At 52.0% G+C, this 17,833-nt stretch overlaps 1 protein-coding gene across 1 annotated transcript; it reads right to left on the bottom strand.

Annotated features, from left to right (window-relative positions):
• Nucleotides 1-273: 273 nt before the first annotated feature.
• phf1 (PHD finger protein 1) lies at nucleotides 274-14,641 on the bottom strand. Its single transcript, XM_088908297.1, has 15 exons — nucleotides 14,023-14,641; nucleotides 13,600-13,679; nucleotides 12,961-13,042; nucleotides 9,666-9,752; nucleotides 9,486-9,580; nucleotides 8,294-8,442; nucleotides 7,568-7,663; nucleotides 6,146-6,214; nucleotides 5,813-5,936; nucleotides 5,212-5,279; nucleotides 3,692-3,844; nucleotides 3,215-3,293; nucleotides 2,858-2,973; nucleotides 2,439-2,522; nucleotides 274-1,387 (listed from the first exon to the last, which is right to left on the bottom strand). Exons 1-15 carry the CDS (start codon nucleotides 14,069-14,071, stop codon nucleotides 1,129-1,131), a joined length of 1,590 nt encoding a protein of 529 aa, XP_088764423.1. The 5' UTR covers nucleotides 14,072-14,641; the 3' UTR covers nucleotides 274-1,128.
• Nucleotides 14,642-17,833: the final 3,192 nt, after the last annotated feature.

Here is a 17,833-nt window from a genome sequence, read left to right as displayed (position 1 = left end):
GGTGTACTGTGGTATTGAACTTTTTACAGGCTGATATTCCAGTGTGTCTTTCTCTCTGAACACACATCACAGGGAAATATAAAGTAATCCAGTGTGTCTCAGAACACAGAACCCTGGTGTGTGTCAGGTGATCCAGGGTGTCTCTGAACACAGACCCCAGGTGTGTGTCAGGTGATCCAGGGTGTCTCTCCCAGGTCAGTGTGATAAATTGTATCACAGGGCAGTGTCTCGCTCAGCAACGTACCAGCGAGAGATAAAACACACTCAGCTGTCTCACTTCGGACATGGTTTATTTGTGTCTTGCTCCGTCACTCCGCAGAAAGAACCAGGGATGAAACAATCAGAAGGGAAACGAAAGCCGAATGTTCGGAGTTTGAGGCACCCTGGGACAGGGAGGGGCTGGCTTTCCACTGCCCTCCCGGGCACAGGCTGCAAAAGCCAACATCCACTGGGATTGGCCGAGCCAGGCTCCTGCTGTGATTGGCCAAGCCAGGCACCTGTTGAGATTGGCTGAGCCAGAGACCTGCAGTGATTGGCTGAGCCAGGCTCCTGCTGGGATTGGCCGAACCAGAGACCTGCAGTGATTGGCTTAGCCAGGCTCCTGCTGGGATTGGCCGAACCAGAGACCTGCAGTGATTGGCTGAGCCAGGCTCTGGCTGGGATTGGCTGAGCCAGAGACCTGCAGTGATTGGCTGAGCCAGGCTCCTGCTGGGATTGGCCGAACCAGAGACCTGCAGTGATTGGCTGAGCCAGGCTCCTGCTGGGATTGGCCGAACCAGAGACTTGCAGTCATTGGCTGAGCCAGGCTCCTGCTGGGATTGGCCAAGCCAGAGATCTGCGGTGATTGGCCGAGCCAGGCTCCTGCTGGGATTGGCTGTGCCAGGCTCCTGCTGGGATTGGTCGAGCCAAGCTACTACTGGGATTGGCCGAGCCAGGTTCCTACTGGGATTGGCTGAGCCAGGCTCAACTGTGATTGGCTGAGCCAGGCCCCTGCTGTGATTGGCCGCCTGTGTGTCTCACAGTATGACTATAGCACGATACTGCCTCTATAGTACATCACTGTTTATTGCTACTGCAAAGCCGCCCTGTGGGGAGACGTGGGGACACGACAGAAGCCCCAGCGCCACCTCAGCACACTCTCACGTTACCCCACTCCACCAGGTACTGCACGGTGCCGTCTGGGATCACCCTGCGGGCCAGGATCCTCACCGCCTCTCCCCGCACCCCACAGCCATCACCCAGGGCAGCTCCGGGGCCGCGGGGGCAGGGAGGGGGCAGGAGGAGGAGGGGAGGGCAGGACTCCTGCTTCTGTTTCTGATCAGGCAGCTGAGAAGGCACCCGTGAGAGGGGCAAGACTTCCTGCTGGAACTGGCAGGGGTCCTCGTCACTGACGAAGAGAGAGGAGAGAGTGGAGCATCAGTACACTGGACTGTGTACAGTGATATACAGTGTGTCAGACTGTGTTACAGACTGTGTACAGTGACATACAGGGTGTACAGTGATATACAGTGTGTCAGACTGTGTACAGTGATATACAGTGTGTCAGACTGTGTTACAGACTGTGTACAGTGATATACGGTGTGTACAGTGATATACAGTGTGTCAGACTGTGTTACAGACTGTGTACAGTGATTAACAGGGTGTACAGTGATATACAGTGTGTCAGACTGTGTTACAGACTGTGTACAGTGATATACAGTGAGTACAGTGATATACAGTGTGTCAGACTGTGTTACAGACTGTGTACAGTGACATACAGGGTGTACAGTGATATACAGTGTGTCAGACTGTGTACAGTGATATACAGTGTGTCAGACTGTGTTACAGACTGTGTACAGTGACATACAGGGTGTACAGTGATATACAGTGTGTCAGACTGTGTTACAGACTGTGTACAGTGATATACGGTGTGTACAGTGATATACAATGTGTACAGTGATATACAGTGTGTCAGACTGTGTTACAGACTGTGTACAGTGATAAACAGGGTGTACAGTGATATACAGTGTGTCAGACTGTGTTACAGACTGTGTACAGTGACATACAGGGTGTACAGTGATATACAGTGTGTCAGACTGTGTTACAGACTGTGTACAGTGATATACAGTGAGTACAGTGATATACAGTGTGTCAGACTGTGTTACAGACTGTATACAGTGATATTCAGGGTGTACAGTGATATACAGTGTGTCAGACTGTTACAGACTGTGTAACGTGATATACAGGGTGTACAGTGATATACAGTGTGTCAGACTGTGTACAGTGATATACGGTGTGTCAGACTGTGTTACAGACTGTGTACAGTGATATACAGTGTGTCAGACTGTTACAGACTGTGTAAAGTGATATACAGGGTGTGCAGTGATATACAGTGTGTCAGACTGTGTTACACACCGTGTACAGTGATATACAGGGTGTGAGATGGTGTACACACTCACCTGTAGTGGTGCAGAGAGCCTGTGTCAGGGGGTCCTCTGCAGGATGAGGGGTGACAGGAGGCAAACATCCTCTTCGGAGGAGAGCTGGAAAGAGAGACAGGCAGAGTGAGACTGACTGACTGTCTGTCTGACTGTCTGACTGACTGTCTAAATGACTGTGTCTAACTCAGACTGTCTGAGTTTCTGTCTGACTGACTTTCTGACTGTCTCACTGACCTACTGTCTGACTGACTGTCTTACTCACTGACTGAGTGTTTGTCTGATAGTTTGACTGTCCGATTGACTGTCCTACTGTCTGACTGACTGACTCTCTGACTGACGGATTAACTGTAAAACTGTCTCACTGACAGACTGACTGACTGACTGACTGACTGACCCAATTCGTCCTGGGCCACCCGTTGCCATGGAAACCTACTGACCAGGCGCTCAGGGGCTCCGCAGGCCTCCTGAAGCTGTAGACGCTGGCCCCGCCCACGTAACCCTGGTAACACTGACTCAGGGGCGCCGGGTGGGACATCACATCCTGGGGGCGTGGCTTTAGGGAGCAAATCAGAGACACAGTTGTCGTGGACCAATCAGAACACAGACAAACTGTCATAAGGACAGGAGACACACAAGAGGACAGGAGACACAGAGAGGGAGAGGAGATCAGAGAAGCCCTTGGTAATCAAAACAGAACAGGACAGGAGACACAGAGAGAGAGAGAGAGAGAGAGGAGATCACAGAGAATCACAGCAGGAAAGGAGACACAGCAGGAAAGGAGACACGTGTCGCACCTGGGAGTCCTGGAGGCGCCGTCTGGATTTCCGACTGTCGGGATCGGCGCTCTTCCTCTGGCTCAGCACCGAGAGGGGACTGGAGAGAGAAGGCTGTTAAAGTCACACGGCTGAGCCTCACCAGCAGAATCACAGAGCAGCCACAGAGACGACAGCTAGACAACTCACACTACAGGTCCGCCTGTGTCCAGTGTCTGTGTCCAGGCTGTGGACACTGAGCCTGTCCTGTCTGGACAGCCAGGTCTGCCTGTGTCCAGTGTCTGTGTCCAGGCTGTGGACACTGAGCCTGTCCTCTCTGGACAGCCAGGTCAGCCTGTGTCCAGTGTCTGTGTCCAGGCTGTGGTCACTGAGCCTGTCCTGTCTGGACAGCCAGGTCTGCCTGTGTCCAGTGTCTGTGTCCAGGCTGAGGTCACTGAGCCTGTCCTCTCTGGACAGCCAGGTCAGCCTGTGTCCAGTGTCTGTGTCCATTTCTCTCACCTCCTCCGAGTCTGTGTTGTTAGACCCTTGTGTGAGATGGTGGCTGGTGGATCAGGGGTGAGAGGTGAAGGGTCGGAGGTCAGGGGAGGTGGGGCTCGGACCTGGAGCCCAAACAGACATTTCTTCTTCTTAATCTCCTTCCCAGACACAAACCTCCAACACAAGCAGAACAGCAGCAAGAACGACAGTTTTAGTGTTCATGATCACAGAGACTGTTACACAGCAGTAGTGACGCGCGGGTTAAAAAAAAAGCAGTAGTCCAGTCCAGTCCAGTCCAGTCCAGTCCAGCAATCACACAGTCAGGACACTGTAGTCCAGTCCAGTCCAGCAATCACACAGTCAGGACACTGTAGTGCAGTCCAGTCCAGTCCAGTCCAGTCCAGCAATCACACAGTTAGGACACTGTAGTGCAGTCCAGTCCAGCAATCACACAGTCAGGACACTGTAGTGCAGTCCAGTCCAGTCCAGTCCAGCAATCACACAGTCAGGACACTGTAGTGCAGTCCAGTCCAGTCCAGTCCAGCAATCACACAGTCAGGACACTGTAGTCCAGTCCAGTCCAGCAATCACACAGTCAGGACACTGTAGTGCAGTCCAGTCCAGTCCAGTCCAGCAATCACACAGTCAGGACACTGTAGTCCAGTCCAGTCCAGTCCAGCAATCACACAGTCAGGACACTGTAGTGCAGTCCAGTCCAGTCCAGTCCAGCAATCACACAGTCAGGACACTGTAGTCCAGTCCAGTCCAGCAATCACACAGTCAGGACACTGTAGTGCAGTCCAGTCCAGTCCAGTCCAGCAATCACACAGTCAGGACACTGTAGTCCAGTCCAGTCCAGTCCAGCAATCACACAGTCAGGACACTGTAGTCCAGTCCAGTCCAGCAATCACACAGTCAGGACACTGTAGTGCAGTCCAGTCCAGTCCAGTCCAGCAATCACACAGTCTGGACACTGTAGTGCAGTCCAGTCCAGTCCAGTCCAGTCCAGTCCAGCAATCACACAGTTAGGACACTGTAGTGCAGTCCAGTCCAGCAATCACACAGTCAGGACACTGTAGTGCAGTCCAGTCCAGTCCAGTCCAGCAATCACACAGTCAGGACACTGTAGTGCAGTCCAGTCCAGTCCAGTCCAGTCCAGTCCAGTCCAGCAATCACACAGTCAGGACACTGTAGTCCAGTCCAGTCCAGCAATCACACAGTCAGGACACTGTAGTGCAGTCCAGTCCAGTCCAGTCCAGCAATCACACAGTCAGGACACTGTAGTGCAGTCCAGTCCAGTCCAGTCCAGTCCAGCAATCACACAGTTAGGACACTGTAGTGCAGTCCAGTCCAGCAATCACACAGTCAGGACACTGTAGTGCAGTCCAGTCCAGTCCAGTCCAGCAATCACACAGTCAGGACACTGTAGTGCAGTCCAGTCCAGTCCAGTCCAGTCCAGCAATCACACAGTTAGGACACTGTAGTGCAGTCCAGTTCAGTCCAGTGCAGCCCAGTCCCGTCCAGTGTCTCCAGTCTCTCACCTGTCTTTATGGGAGGTCAGAGCGTTCAGGAGGTTGTGAGAGCGATCCTGTTTGGGCGTGTCTGAGAGCTGAGAGAGGAGACAGGAGACAGGGGAGAGGAGAGAGAGAGAGTTAGGCAGGCAGAGAGAAACACAGGGCTCGGGTAGTGAACTCCAGCACCAGTGCTGCAGTCCCGCCCGTGGCCACCGGAGGGCGACACCGCCAGTTCACAGCCAGCCAGGAGCTCGAGAGAAACCAGGCCCAGGGCGTTCGCACTCGCCAGCACAGCTCAGTCCGCAGGAGGACTTGTCTGCTCTGTGTCCCCCGAGCTCGGGAGCATTCTGGGGGTGACGGGACTGCTCCTGCTGCGCCCCAGAGCTCTGGAGCTGTACCCCCCAGGATATCAGAGTCTCCCCCCCTGAGCTCTTTCAGATCAAGACTTCACAAGGTAATTGGTTAACGAGGCGGGTCGGCGGGTCGTGAGGGCAGGGTAGTTGGTTAACGAGGCGGGTCGGCAGGTCATGAGGGCAGGGTAATTGGTTAACGAGGCGGGTCGTGAGGGCAGGGTCATTGGTTAACGAGGCGTGTCGGCGGGTCGTGAGGGCAGCGTGACGAGTCCTACCGGCCCCAGCAGCAGGGAGTCCCAGTTCTCATTGGCGAAGGACAGGATCTCCCTCTCGAAGTCGAAGTACTTCCTCCGGCAGCACAGGGACAGGTGATACAGCACCAGGTGGGCCAGGTCCACCCTGAAGTCCAGCAGACAGGCAGCAGCAGTCAGCACCCGAGAGCAACAGCGCCCCCTGGGGGCAGGGTACAGAGACACAGAGACCAGACTGCCCCCCTGGGGACAGAGACACAGAGACACAAAGACACAGAGACCAGACTGCCCCCTGGGGACAGAGACACAGAGACACAGAGAAAAGGGTGCCCCTGGGGTGTAAGAGGGAGTTCTCACCAGCTCATGGGGAGTCTGCTCACAGCCTCTGGCCCCGTGGTGCAGACAGAGCAGTCGAAGTGGTAGAACCTGCACAGAGAGAGAAGCCACAGCACCAGTACAGCCCAGCCCAATGCAGAACAGCAGGATCCAGCACAAAACGCACCCCTCCACTGGGACAGTACAGTATAACACTACACCCTCTCTCCAGTACAGTACAGTATAACACTACACCGTCTTTCCACTGGGACAATACAGTATAACACTACACCGTCTCTCCACTGGGACAGTACAGTATAACACTACACCGTCTCTCCACTGGGACAGTACAGTATTACACTACACCGTCTCTCCAGTACAGTACAGTATAACACTACACCTTCTCTCCACTGGGACAGTACAGTATAACACTACACCGTCTCTCCAGTACAGTATAGTATAACACTACACCATCTCTCCACTGGGACAGTACAGTATAACACTACACCGTTTCTCCAGTACAATACAGTATAACACTACACCATCTCTCCACTGGGACAGTACAGTATAACACTACACCGTCTCTCCACTGGGACAGTACAGTATAACACTACACCCTCTCTCCAGTACAGTATAACACTACACCCTCTCTCCACTGGGACAGTACAGTATAACACTACACCCTCTCTCCAGTACAGTATAGTATAACACTACACCATCTCTCCACTGGGACAGTACAGTATTACACTACACCGTCTCTCCAGTACAGTACAGTATAACACTACACCATCTCTCCACTGGGACAGTACAGTATAACACTACACCTTCTCTCCACTGGGACAGTACAGTATTACACTACACCGTCTCTCCAGTACAGTACAGTATAACACTACACCTTCTCTCCAGTACAGTACAGTATAACACTACACCGTCTCTCCACTGGGACAGTACAGTATTACACTACACCGTCTCTCCAGTACAGTACAGTATAACACTACACCCTCTCTCCAGTACAGTACAGTATAACACTACACCGTCTCTCCACTGGGACAGTACAGTATTACACTACACCGTCTCTCCAGTACAGTACAGTATAACACTACACCTTCTCTCCAGTACAGTACAGTATAACACTACACTGTCTCTCCACTGGGACAGTACAGTATTACACTACACCGTCTCTCCAGTACAGTACAGTATAACACTACACCTTCTCTCCACTGGGACAGTACAGTATAACACTACACCGTTTCTCCAGTACAGTATAACACTACACCTTCTCTCCACTGGGACAGTACAGTATAACACTACACCTTCTCTCCACTACAGTACAGTATAACACTACACCCTCTCTCCAGTACAGTACAGTATAACACTACACCGTCTCTCCACTACAGTACAGTATAACACTACACCGTCTCTCCACTGGGACAGTACAGTATAACACTACACCGTCTCTCTCACCTGTCTCCGTACAGCAGGGGTTTGCTCAGACACTGAGTACAGGCCTCATGGAACCACTGGCCGCAGCTGCGACACTGAAGCATCTTGAGATTCCACCTGTAAGAACACAGACATGGGCCTGTGACATCACCTCGCTGTAACGCAGCACTGTGACATCACTGTAACAGCACTGTGACATCGCCGCAGCAGTACGTGTGACAGTGCAGTGACAACACAATGTAGCACTGTAACAGTGTGACATCACTGTAACAGCATTGTGACATCGCCGCAGCAGTATGTGTGACAGTGCAGTGACAACACAATGTAGCACTGTAACAGTGTGACATCACTGTAAAAACACAGCAGCAATATTTGAAGACCAACCTGTAGAGGCAGGACAGACAATCTGAGGCAGAGAAAAGGAGACGGGACTTAACCAGGGGCGGGGGGGGGGAGTCAGGACAGGAGGCTCTTCTGTACATAGAGGGGGGTGGGGGTGGGGAACAAGCTGGGTGAGCTCCTCCAGTCAGGACAGGAGGCGCTTCTGTACACAGAGAGTGGTGGGAGGGTGGAACAAGCTGTCCAGCCCTGTTGTTGAAGCCGATACCCTGGGTTAATGGATAGGTAATACTCTCAGGACACAGCTGGATGTGCTCCTCAGATCAGTTAGACACTAGGAATCAAAACAGGCTACAGCAACCAGACCCTTCTCCAGGCATGCCATTGGCCAGTGCAGCTGTCACTCACTCTCCAGGCCCGGCGCAGTAGCAGTAGCACTGCTGCTGATTGGTCAGGTGCTGGGGATCCCAGTCCAGTGCCGACAGCTGATAGGGCAGGCGAACCTTCATGGCCTGCATGAGGCGGGCGAAGCGCCCTCTCTTCATGGCGCCCCCTCTCTGTGCGGAGGAGGAACAGCAGTCAGTGTGTGTGTGTCTGTGTCTGTGTGTCAGAGTGTCAGTGTGTGTGTGTCAGTGTGTCTGTGTCTGTGTGTCAGAGTGTCAGTGTGTGTGTGTCCGTGTGTGTGTCAGTGTGTCTGTGTCTGTGTGTCTGTGTGTCAGTGTGTGTGTGTCCGTGTGTGTGTCAGTGTGTCTGTGTGTCAGAGTGTCAGTGTTTGTGTGTCCGTGTGTGTGTCAGTGTGTCTGTGTCTGTGTGTCAGTGTCAGTGTGTGTGTGTCCGTGTGTGTGTCAGTGTGTCTGTGTCTGTGTGTCAGTGTGTGTGTGTCCGTGTGTGTGTGTCCGTGTGTGTGTCAGTGTGTCTGTGTCTGTGTGTCAGAGTGTCAGTGTGTGTGTGTCCGTGTGTGTGTCAGTGTGTCTGTGTGTCAGTGTCAGTGTGTGTGTGTCCGTGTGTGTGTCAGAGTGTCAGTGTGTGTGTCCGTGTGTCTGTGTCTGTGTGTCAGAGTGTCAGTGTTTGTGTGTCAGTGTTTGTGTGTCAGTGCGTGTCAGTGTGTGTCAATGCGTGTCAGTGTGTGTGTCAGTGTGTGACAGTGTGTTTCTGTGTATCAGTGTGTGTGTGTCAGTGTGAGTCAGTGTGTCAGAGTGTCAGTGTGTGTGTGTCAGTGTGAGTCAGTGTGTCAGAGTGTCAGAGTGTCAGAGTGTGTGTGTCAGTGTGTGAGAGTGTGTGAGAGTGTGTCAGTGTGTCAGTGTGAGTCAGTGAGTCAGAGTGTCAGAGTGTCAGAGTGTCAGTGTGTGTGTGTCAGTGTGTGTCAGTGTGTCAGTGTGAGTCAGTGAGTCAGAGTGTCAGTGTGTGTGTGTCAGTGTGTGAGAGTGTGTCAGTGTGTCAGTGTGAGTCAGTGAGTCAGAGTGTCAGAGTGTCAGAGTGTCAGTGTGTGTGTGTCAGTGTGAGTCAGTGAGTCAGTGAGTCAGAGTGTCAGAGTGTCTGATGGTGATGGTGTGTTGCTACCCAGGGTGCAACAGTGATTAATTAGCAGGAAGCTAATTACCTTGGTCGCCACTGCGAACACACACTGTCGGCACACCCAGGTGCTGCTGTCAGCCTCGGGCTCGATGGCGGGGGTGTGGCACTGTGGGTGGTACCCTGGAAGACAGGAGGCCAGCGGCTGGTTACCCCTGCTCCCCTGGGGGCAAGACGACTACGGGCTGTCCGGCAGGGGGCACGTTACCGTGGCGACACTTGCGGCAGTTGAAGAGTGGATCTTTGTGGGGCGGAGCTTCACACACACAGCACACACCCTCCAGAGCAGCTGAGACTGAGACAGAGAGAGAGAGAGAGAGAGAGGGGTTAATACACACACAGCACACACCCTCCAGAGCAGCTGAGACTGAGACAGAGAGAGAGAGAGAGAGGGGTTAATACACACACAGCACACACCCTCCAGAGCAGCTGAGACTGAGACAGAGAGAGAGAGAGAGAGGGGTTAATACACACACAGCACACACCCTCCAGAGCAGCTGACACTGAGACAGAGAGAGAGAGAGGGGTTAATACACACACAGCACACACCCTCCAGAGCAGCTGAGACTGAGACAGAGAGAGAGAGAGAGAGAGAGAGAGAGAGAGAGAGAGAGAGAGAGTTAATACACACACAGCACACACCCTCCAGAGCAGCTGAGACTGAGACAGAGAGAGAGAGAGGGGTTAATACACACACAGCACACACCCTCCAGAGCAGCTGAGACTGAGACAGAGAGAGAGAGAGAGAGAGAGAGGGGTTAATACACACACAGCACACACCCTCCAGAGCAGCTGAGACTGAGACAGAGAGAGAGAGAGAGAGGGGTTAATACACACACAGCACACACCCTCCAGAGCAGCTGAGACTGAGACAGAGAGAGAGAGAGAGAGAGGGGTTAATACACACACAGCACACACCCTCCAGAGCAGCTGACACTGAGACAGAGAGAGAGAGAGGGGTTAATACACACACAGCACACACCCTCCAGAGCAGCTGAGACTGAGACAGAGAGAGAGAGAGAGAGGGGTTAATACACACACAGCACACACCCTCCAGAGCAGCTGAGACTGAGACAGAGAGAGAGAGAGAGAGAGGGGTTAATACACACACAGCACACACCCTCCAGAGCAGCTGAGACTGAGACAGAGAGAGAGGGAGAGGGGTTAATACACACACAGCACACACCCTCCAGAGCAGCTGAGACTGAGACAGAGAGAGAGAGAGGGGTTAATACACACACAGCACACACCCTCCAGAGCAGCTGACACTGAGACAGAGAGAGAGAGAGAGAGAGAGAGAGAGAGAGAGAGAGAGAGAGAGGGTTAATACACACACAGCACACACCCTCCAGAGCAGCTGAGACTGAGACAGAGAGAGAGAGAGAGGGGTTAATACACACACAGCACACACCCTCCAGAGCAGCTGAGACTGAGACAGAGAGAGAGAGAGGGGTTAATACACACACAGCACACACCCTCCAGAGCAGCTGAGACTGAGACAGAGAGAGAGAGAGAGGGGTTAATACACACACAGCACACACCCTCCAGAGCAGCTGAGACTGAGACAGAGAGAGAGAGAGAGGGGTTAATACACACACAGCACACACCCTCCAGAGCAGCTGACACTGAGACAGAGAGAGAGAGAGGGGTTAATACACACACAGCACACACCCTCCAGAGCAGCTGACACTGAGACAGAGAGAGAGAGAGAGAGGGGTTAATACACACACAGCACACACCCTCCAGAGCAGCTGAGACTGAGACAGAGAGAGAGAGAGGGGGGTTAATACACACACAGCACACACCCTCCAGAGCAGCTGAGACTGAGACAGAGAGAGAGAGAGGGGTTAATACATACACAGCACACACCCTCCAGAGCAGCTGACACTGAGACAGAGAGAGAGAGAGGGGTTAATACACACACAGCACACACCCTCCAGAGCAGCTGACACTGAGACAGAGAGAGAGAGAGGGGTTAATACACACACAGCACACACCCTCCAGAGCAGCTGACACTGAGACAGAGAGAGAGAGAGGGGTTAATACACACACAGCACACACCCTCCAGAGCAGCTGAGACTGAGACAGAGAGAGAGAGAGGGGTTAATACACACACAGCACACACCCTCCAGAGCAGCTGAGACTGAGACAGAGAGAGAGAGAGAGAGAGAGAGAGAGAGAGAGAGGGTTAATACACACACAGCACACACCCTCCAGAGCAGCTGAGACTGAGACAGAGAGAGAGAGAGGTGGGTTAATACACACACAGCACACACCCTCCAGAGCAGCTGAGACTGAGACAGAGAGAGAGAGAGGGGTTAATACACACACAGCACACACCCTCCAGAGCAGCTGAGACTGAGACAGAGAGAGAGAGAGGGGTTAATACACACACAGCACACACCCTCCAGAGCAGCTGAGACTGAGACACAGAGAGAGAGAGAGGGGTTAATACACACACAGCACACACCCTCCAGAGCAGCTGAGACTGAGACAGAGAGAGAGAGAGGGGTTAATACACACACAGCACACACCCTCCAGAGCAGCTGAGACTGAGACAGAGAGAGAGAGAGGGGTTAATACACACACAGCACACACCCTCCAGAGCAGCTGAGACTGAGACAGAGAGAGAGAGAGGTGGGTTAATACACACACAGCACACACCCTCCAGAGCAGCTGAGACTGAGACAGAGAGAGAGAGAGGGGTTAATAAACACACAGCACACACCCTCCAGAGCAGCTGAGACTGAGACAGAGAGAGAGAGAGGGGGGTTAATACACACACAGCACACACCCTCCAGAGCAGCTGAGACTGAGACAGAGAGAGAGAGGGGTTAATACACACACAGCACACACCCTCCAGAGCAGCTGAGACTGAGACAGAGAGAGAGAGAGAGAGAGAGAGAGAGAGAGAGAGAGAAGGGTTAATACTTAATACACACACAGCACACACCCTCCAGAGCAGCTGACACTGAGACAGAAAGAGAGAGAGAGGGGTTAATACACACACAGCACACACCCTCCAGAGCAGCTGAGACTGAGACACAGAGAGAGAGAGAGGGGTTAATACACACTGGACACTCCAGTACATTAACACTGCACTGAGAGAGAGGGGTTCATACAGACACACTGACTGGACACTCCAGTACATTAACACTGCACTGAGAGAGAGAGGGGTTCACACAGACACACTGACTGGACACTCCAGTACATGAACACTGCACTGAGAGAGAGAGGGGTTCATACAGACACACTGACTGGACACTCCAGTACATGAACACTGCACTGAGAGAGAGAGAGAGGGGTTCATACACACACACTGACTGGACACTCCAGTACATGAACACTGCACTGAGAGAGAGAGGGGTTCATACAGACACGCTGACTGGACACTCCAGTACATTAACACTGCACTGAGAGAGACCCAGAGAGCAGGGGACATCTTTCTCATTTTCCAATATTCTCATTAATAAATAATGGAACAAGAGATCTCTGTGTCTTACAGGAGTGGATATCTTTCCTCAGGACCCAGAACTCGGAATTGTCTTCGAATCGCACAAGACAGCACTGTCTGACCTCATCCACCTGCGAGAGAGAGTGGACACTGACACCCACACCCACTGACACCCAGCACGGACAAACTGACACCCACTGACACCCTGACACACAGCACAGACACGCTATCAGATGTTGTCAGACACAGAAACACAATCAGGAACAGACACATACAGATTCAGTTAGACACAGACGCACAGACACACAGACACAATCAAATGAAGTCAGTCACACAGTCAGATACACTGACACCCAGGACAGATAGACACACAATCAGATGCAGTCAGGCACACAGACTGACACACAGCCAGATACACAGACTGACACACAATTAGATGCAGTCAGTCAGACACACAGACAGTCAGAGTGACACACAGACAGTCAGAGTGACACACAGACAGTCAGACACACAGACACATAGTCAGACCATCAGACTGACACACACACACACATACACAGTCAGAGTGAAACACAGACAGTCGGACCGCCAGACTGACGCACACACACACAGTCAGAGTGACACACAGTCAGACCGTCAGACTGACACACACACAGTCAAAGTGACACACAGACACACACACACTGACTCTTTTGACGTTGCCCAGGTACAGCAGTCCGTCGCTCCAGCGGGCCAGCACGTCGTCTCCCTCACTGAGACTCGCCATTCCTGAGCGACAGAGGGGACAGGTCAGTGGGTCAGTGACCCCCGCCGGACACACGCGTGGAGTGGGCAGCGCCGGCTACGCCGCCGCCCCAACCGCACGCGCCTCCGAAAACACGGGCTGAGCTCCCGTCTCGGGCCACGGCGACCACAAACTCGCACGAAAAACAACAACAACAACAACAAAAAAAAACAACACAAATACGCAACAACCGCAAAGGCGATGAGAATAAGAGTAACGTAGCTCCCACGCAGGAGGAATACAAATATAAACACGTCCGCCCAGAGACAGAGAGACAGAGACACAGAGAGACAGAGACATTTCCAGACGGACAGACCCCGTGCCTACCTGCTATCTGGCGAGCTGGCGGGTCTGTCCGTCTGGGTCTGTCACTCATTTCAAAACCTCGACATGAAAGCTCTCGTCACAGTGCTTTCTCTCTCTCTCTCTCCCTCTCTCCTCTTCTCCTCTCTTCTCGCTTCTCTCTCGCCTCCGGCTCTCGGTCTCGGTCTCTGACTTCACTCCAGCGTCCGCTGTCCGTCAGCCTGTCTGTGTTTCCGTGTTTCTGCGTCTCTGTACCGCCGTGTTTCTGTCTGTTTCTGTGTCTCTGTCCGTCTGTCACTCAGCGCTGTCACCCACCCCCCTCGTCTCTCTGCCTGTCGCTCCGTTTCGGTCGGTCAGTCAGTCGGTCGGTCCGCCGGCCCGTGTCGTCATGCTCCGGCTCGGCTCGGGTCGGCTCGGTTCCGTTCGGCTGGGCTCGGCTCGGCTCTTCCCCCGGCCCGGCCCGGCCCGGCTCGGCTCGGTTCGGCCCCGCCCGGCACGGCCCGGCCCGTACCGGCCCGTCCCGGCCGCCGCCGCTCCGTGTCCGGGAGTGACGATGGGGCTCCGCCGGTGATCAGGGAGCGAGCGGCGCCGCCATGTCGCTGTCTGGGCTGCGTGTGACGCAGGGAGAAAAAGAGGGAGACCGGGAGAGGGATTGGGATAGAAACAGAGAGAGGGAGAGAGGGACCGGGATAAAGAGGGAGAGGGGGGGAGAGACGGAGAGAGACTCCACGGGCTCTCCTTATACTGTACCTTGTGTCCCTACAGAGACGGCATTTACTGTAGTATACCACAACACACTGTGGTATATACTGTAGTATACTGTAACACACTGTGGTAAACTGTGGTATACACTGTAGTATACCACAACACACTGTGGTAAACTGCGGTATATACTGTAGTATACCGCAACACACTGCGGTAAACTGTGGTATATACTGTAGTATACCACAACACACTGTGGTAAACTGTGGTATATACTGTAGGATGCTGTAACACACTGTGGTAAACTGTGGTATATACTGTAGTATACTGTAACACACTGTGGTAAACTGTGGTATATGCTGCAGTATATGTACTTTAGTATGGTAGATCTGTAGTACAGTCCATCTATGAGGGGATTTTCACTATTAATCCTGTTTTTTTCCTGCCGAAACCACAGACAGCTCACTGACAGGTGGCCCCCCGGTGGTCACTGTGTGTAACTGCAGCTGTGTAGCCCGGCCCCCTGCGGGCATGTGCGGGCTCGTCTGCGTCAGGCCCTGCGGGGACCGGCACAGCCGCGCTCCCCTGAGGATACAGACTCGTCTGCGTCAGGCCCTGCGGGGACTGGCACAGCCGCGCTCCCCTGAGGATACAGGCTCGTCTGCGTCAGGCCCTGCGGGGACACAGGCTCATCTGCATCAGGCCCTGCTAGAATGCAGACTCGTCTGCATCAGACCCTGCGGGGACTGGCACAGCCGCGCTCCCCGGGGGGGATACAGACTCGTCTGCGTCAGGCCCTGCGGGGATACAGACTCGTCTGCATCAGACCCTGCGGGGACTGGCACAGCCGCGCTCCCCGGGGGGATACAGACCCGTCTGCGTCAGGCCCTGCGGGGGATACAGATTCGTCTGTGTCAGGCCCTGCCAGGATACAGGCTCGTCTGCGTCAGGCCCTGCAGGGGATACAGGCTCGTCATCAGGGATAACAGAGAGCTCCGTCCTCAGAGAACAGCAGCAGTTACTCTTGTTCTGCAGTTAACAACAGTAATAATTACTCTAACTATTCCACGCTTAGTGATAGTGAACGCTTAATAATTGTCATTAATATCGGGAAAGACTTATTGGCACGTATTCCGCTAATGTTTCTGTAATTAATCAGAGGTTGCAGAGGAGAGACAGGCAGACAGCACCACACAGACGGAGAGAGACTGAGACACTGAGAGACTCACTACGGCCATGAACACTGACAGACTGAAGCAGGTTCACACAGGAAGTGTGTGTGTGCAGTGAACAACACTGAGTCACTTCCTCTCCAACTTCCCTCTATACAAACACAGCTGGAAATAGAAACAAAGGCCGAGCTCTCAGAGAACAGTGCACAGTGTTTGAAGTGTGCTGTAGCAAACCACACTCACACTGTACTGAACCACATTAAACTACTGAACCTCACACTGTACTGAACCACATTATACTCACTCACTGTACTGAACCACATTATACTCACTCACACTGTACTGAACCACATTAAACTACTGAACCTCACACTGTACTGAACCACATTAAACTACTGAACCTCACACTGTACTGAACCACATTAAACTACTGAACCTCACTCTGTACTGAACCACATTAAACTACTGCACCTCACACTGTACTGAACCACATTAAACTACTGAACCTCACTCTGTACTGAACCACATTAAACTACTGAACCTCACACTGTACTGAACCACATTAAACTACTGAACCTCACACTGTACTGAACCACATTAAACTACTGAACCTCACTCTGTACTGAACCACATTAAACTACTGAACCTCACACTGTACTGAACCACATTAAACTACTGAACCTCACACTGTACTGAACCACATTAAACTACTGAACCTCACTCTGTACTGAACCGCATTATACTCACTCACTCTGTACTGAACCACATTAAACTACTGAACCTCACACTGTACTGAACCACATTAAACTACTGAACCTCACACTGTACTGAACCACATTATACTCACTCACACTGTACTGAACCACATTAAACTACTGAACCTCACTCTGTACTGAACCACATTAAACTACTGAACCTCACACTGTACTGAACCACATTATACTCACTCACACTGTACTGAACCACATTAAACTACTGAACCTCACTCTGTACTGAACCACATTATACTCACTCACTCTGTACTGAACCACATTAAACTACTGAACCTCACACTGTACTGAACCACATTAAACTACTGAACCTCACTCTGTACTGAACCACATTAAACTACTGAACCTCACACTGTACTGAACCACATTAAACTACTGAACCTCACACTGTACTGAACCACATTATACTCACTCACTCTGTACTGAGCCATATTAAACTACTGAACCTCACACTGTACTGAACCACATTAAACTACTGAACCTCACACTGTACTGAACCACATTATACTCACTCACACTGTACTGAACCACATTAAACTACTGAACCTCACACTGTACTGAACCACATTAAACTACTGAACCTCACTCTGTACTGAACCACAATAAACTACTGAACCTCACACTGTACTGAACCACATTATACTCACTCACTCTGTACTGAACCACATTAAACTACTGAACCTCACTCTGTACTGAACCACATTAAACTACTGAACCTCACACTGTACTGAACCACATTATACTCACTCACTCTGTACTGAACCACATTAAACTACTGAACCTCACACTGTACTGAACCACATTATACTCACTCACTCTGTACTGAACCACATTAAACTACTGAACCTCACTCTGTACTGAACCACATTAAACTACTGAACCTCACACTGTACTGAACCACATTATACTCACTCACTCTGTACTGAACCACATTAAACTACTGAACCTCACTCTGTACTGAACCACATTAAACTACTGAACCTCACTCTGTACTGAACCACATTAAACTACTGAACCTCACACTGTACTGAACCACATTAAACTACTGAACCTCACTCTGTACTGAACCACATTAAACTACTGCACCTCACACTGTACTGAACCACATTAAACTACTGAACCTCACTCTGTACTGAACCACATTAAACTACTGAACCTCACACTGTACTGAACCACATTAAACTACTGAAC

Source organism: Atractosteus spatula, assembly GCF_055471065.1.
Source record: "Atractosteus spatula isolate fAtrSpa1 chromosome 10 unlocalized genomic scaffold, fAtrSpa1.hap1 SUPER_10_unloc_1, whole genome shotgun sequence".
NCBI lineage: Eukaryota > Metazoa > Chordata > Actinopteri > Semionotiformes > Lepisosteidae > Atractosteus > Atractosteus spatula.
This window is presented reverse-complemented; position numbering and strand designations above follow the sequence as displayed.

Excerpts from the sequence above, each read along its gene's own strand:
- phf1 (XM_088908297.1), bottom strand. The coding sequence starts at position 14,071 with ATGAGTGACAGACCCAGACGGACAGACCCGCCAGCTCGCCAGATAGCA. Across the intron at positions 13,043-13,599 it reads ACCTGGGCAACGTCAAAAGA|GTGGATGAGGTCAGACAGTG; the intron begins GTCAGTGTGTGT and ends TCTCTCTCGCAG. Across the intron at positions 5,280-5,812 it reads ACTCCCTGCTGCTGGGGCCG|CTCTCAGACACGCCCAAACA; the intron begins GTAGGACTCGTC and ends CTCCTCTCTCAG.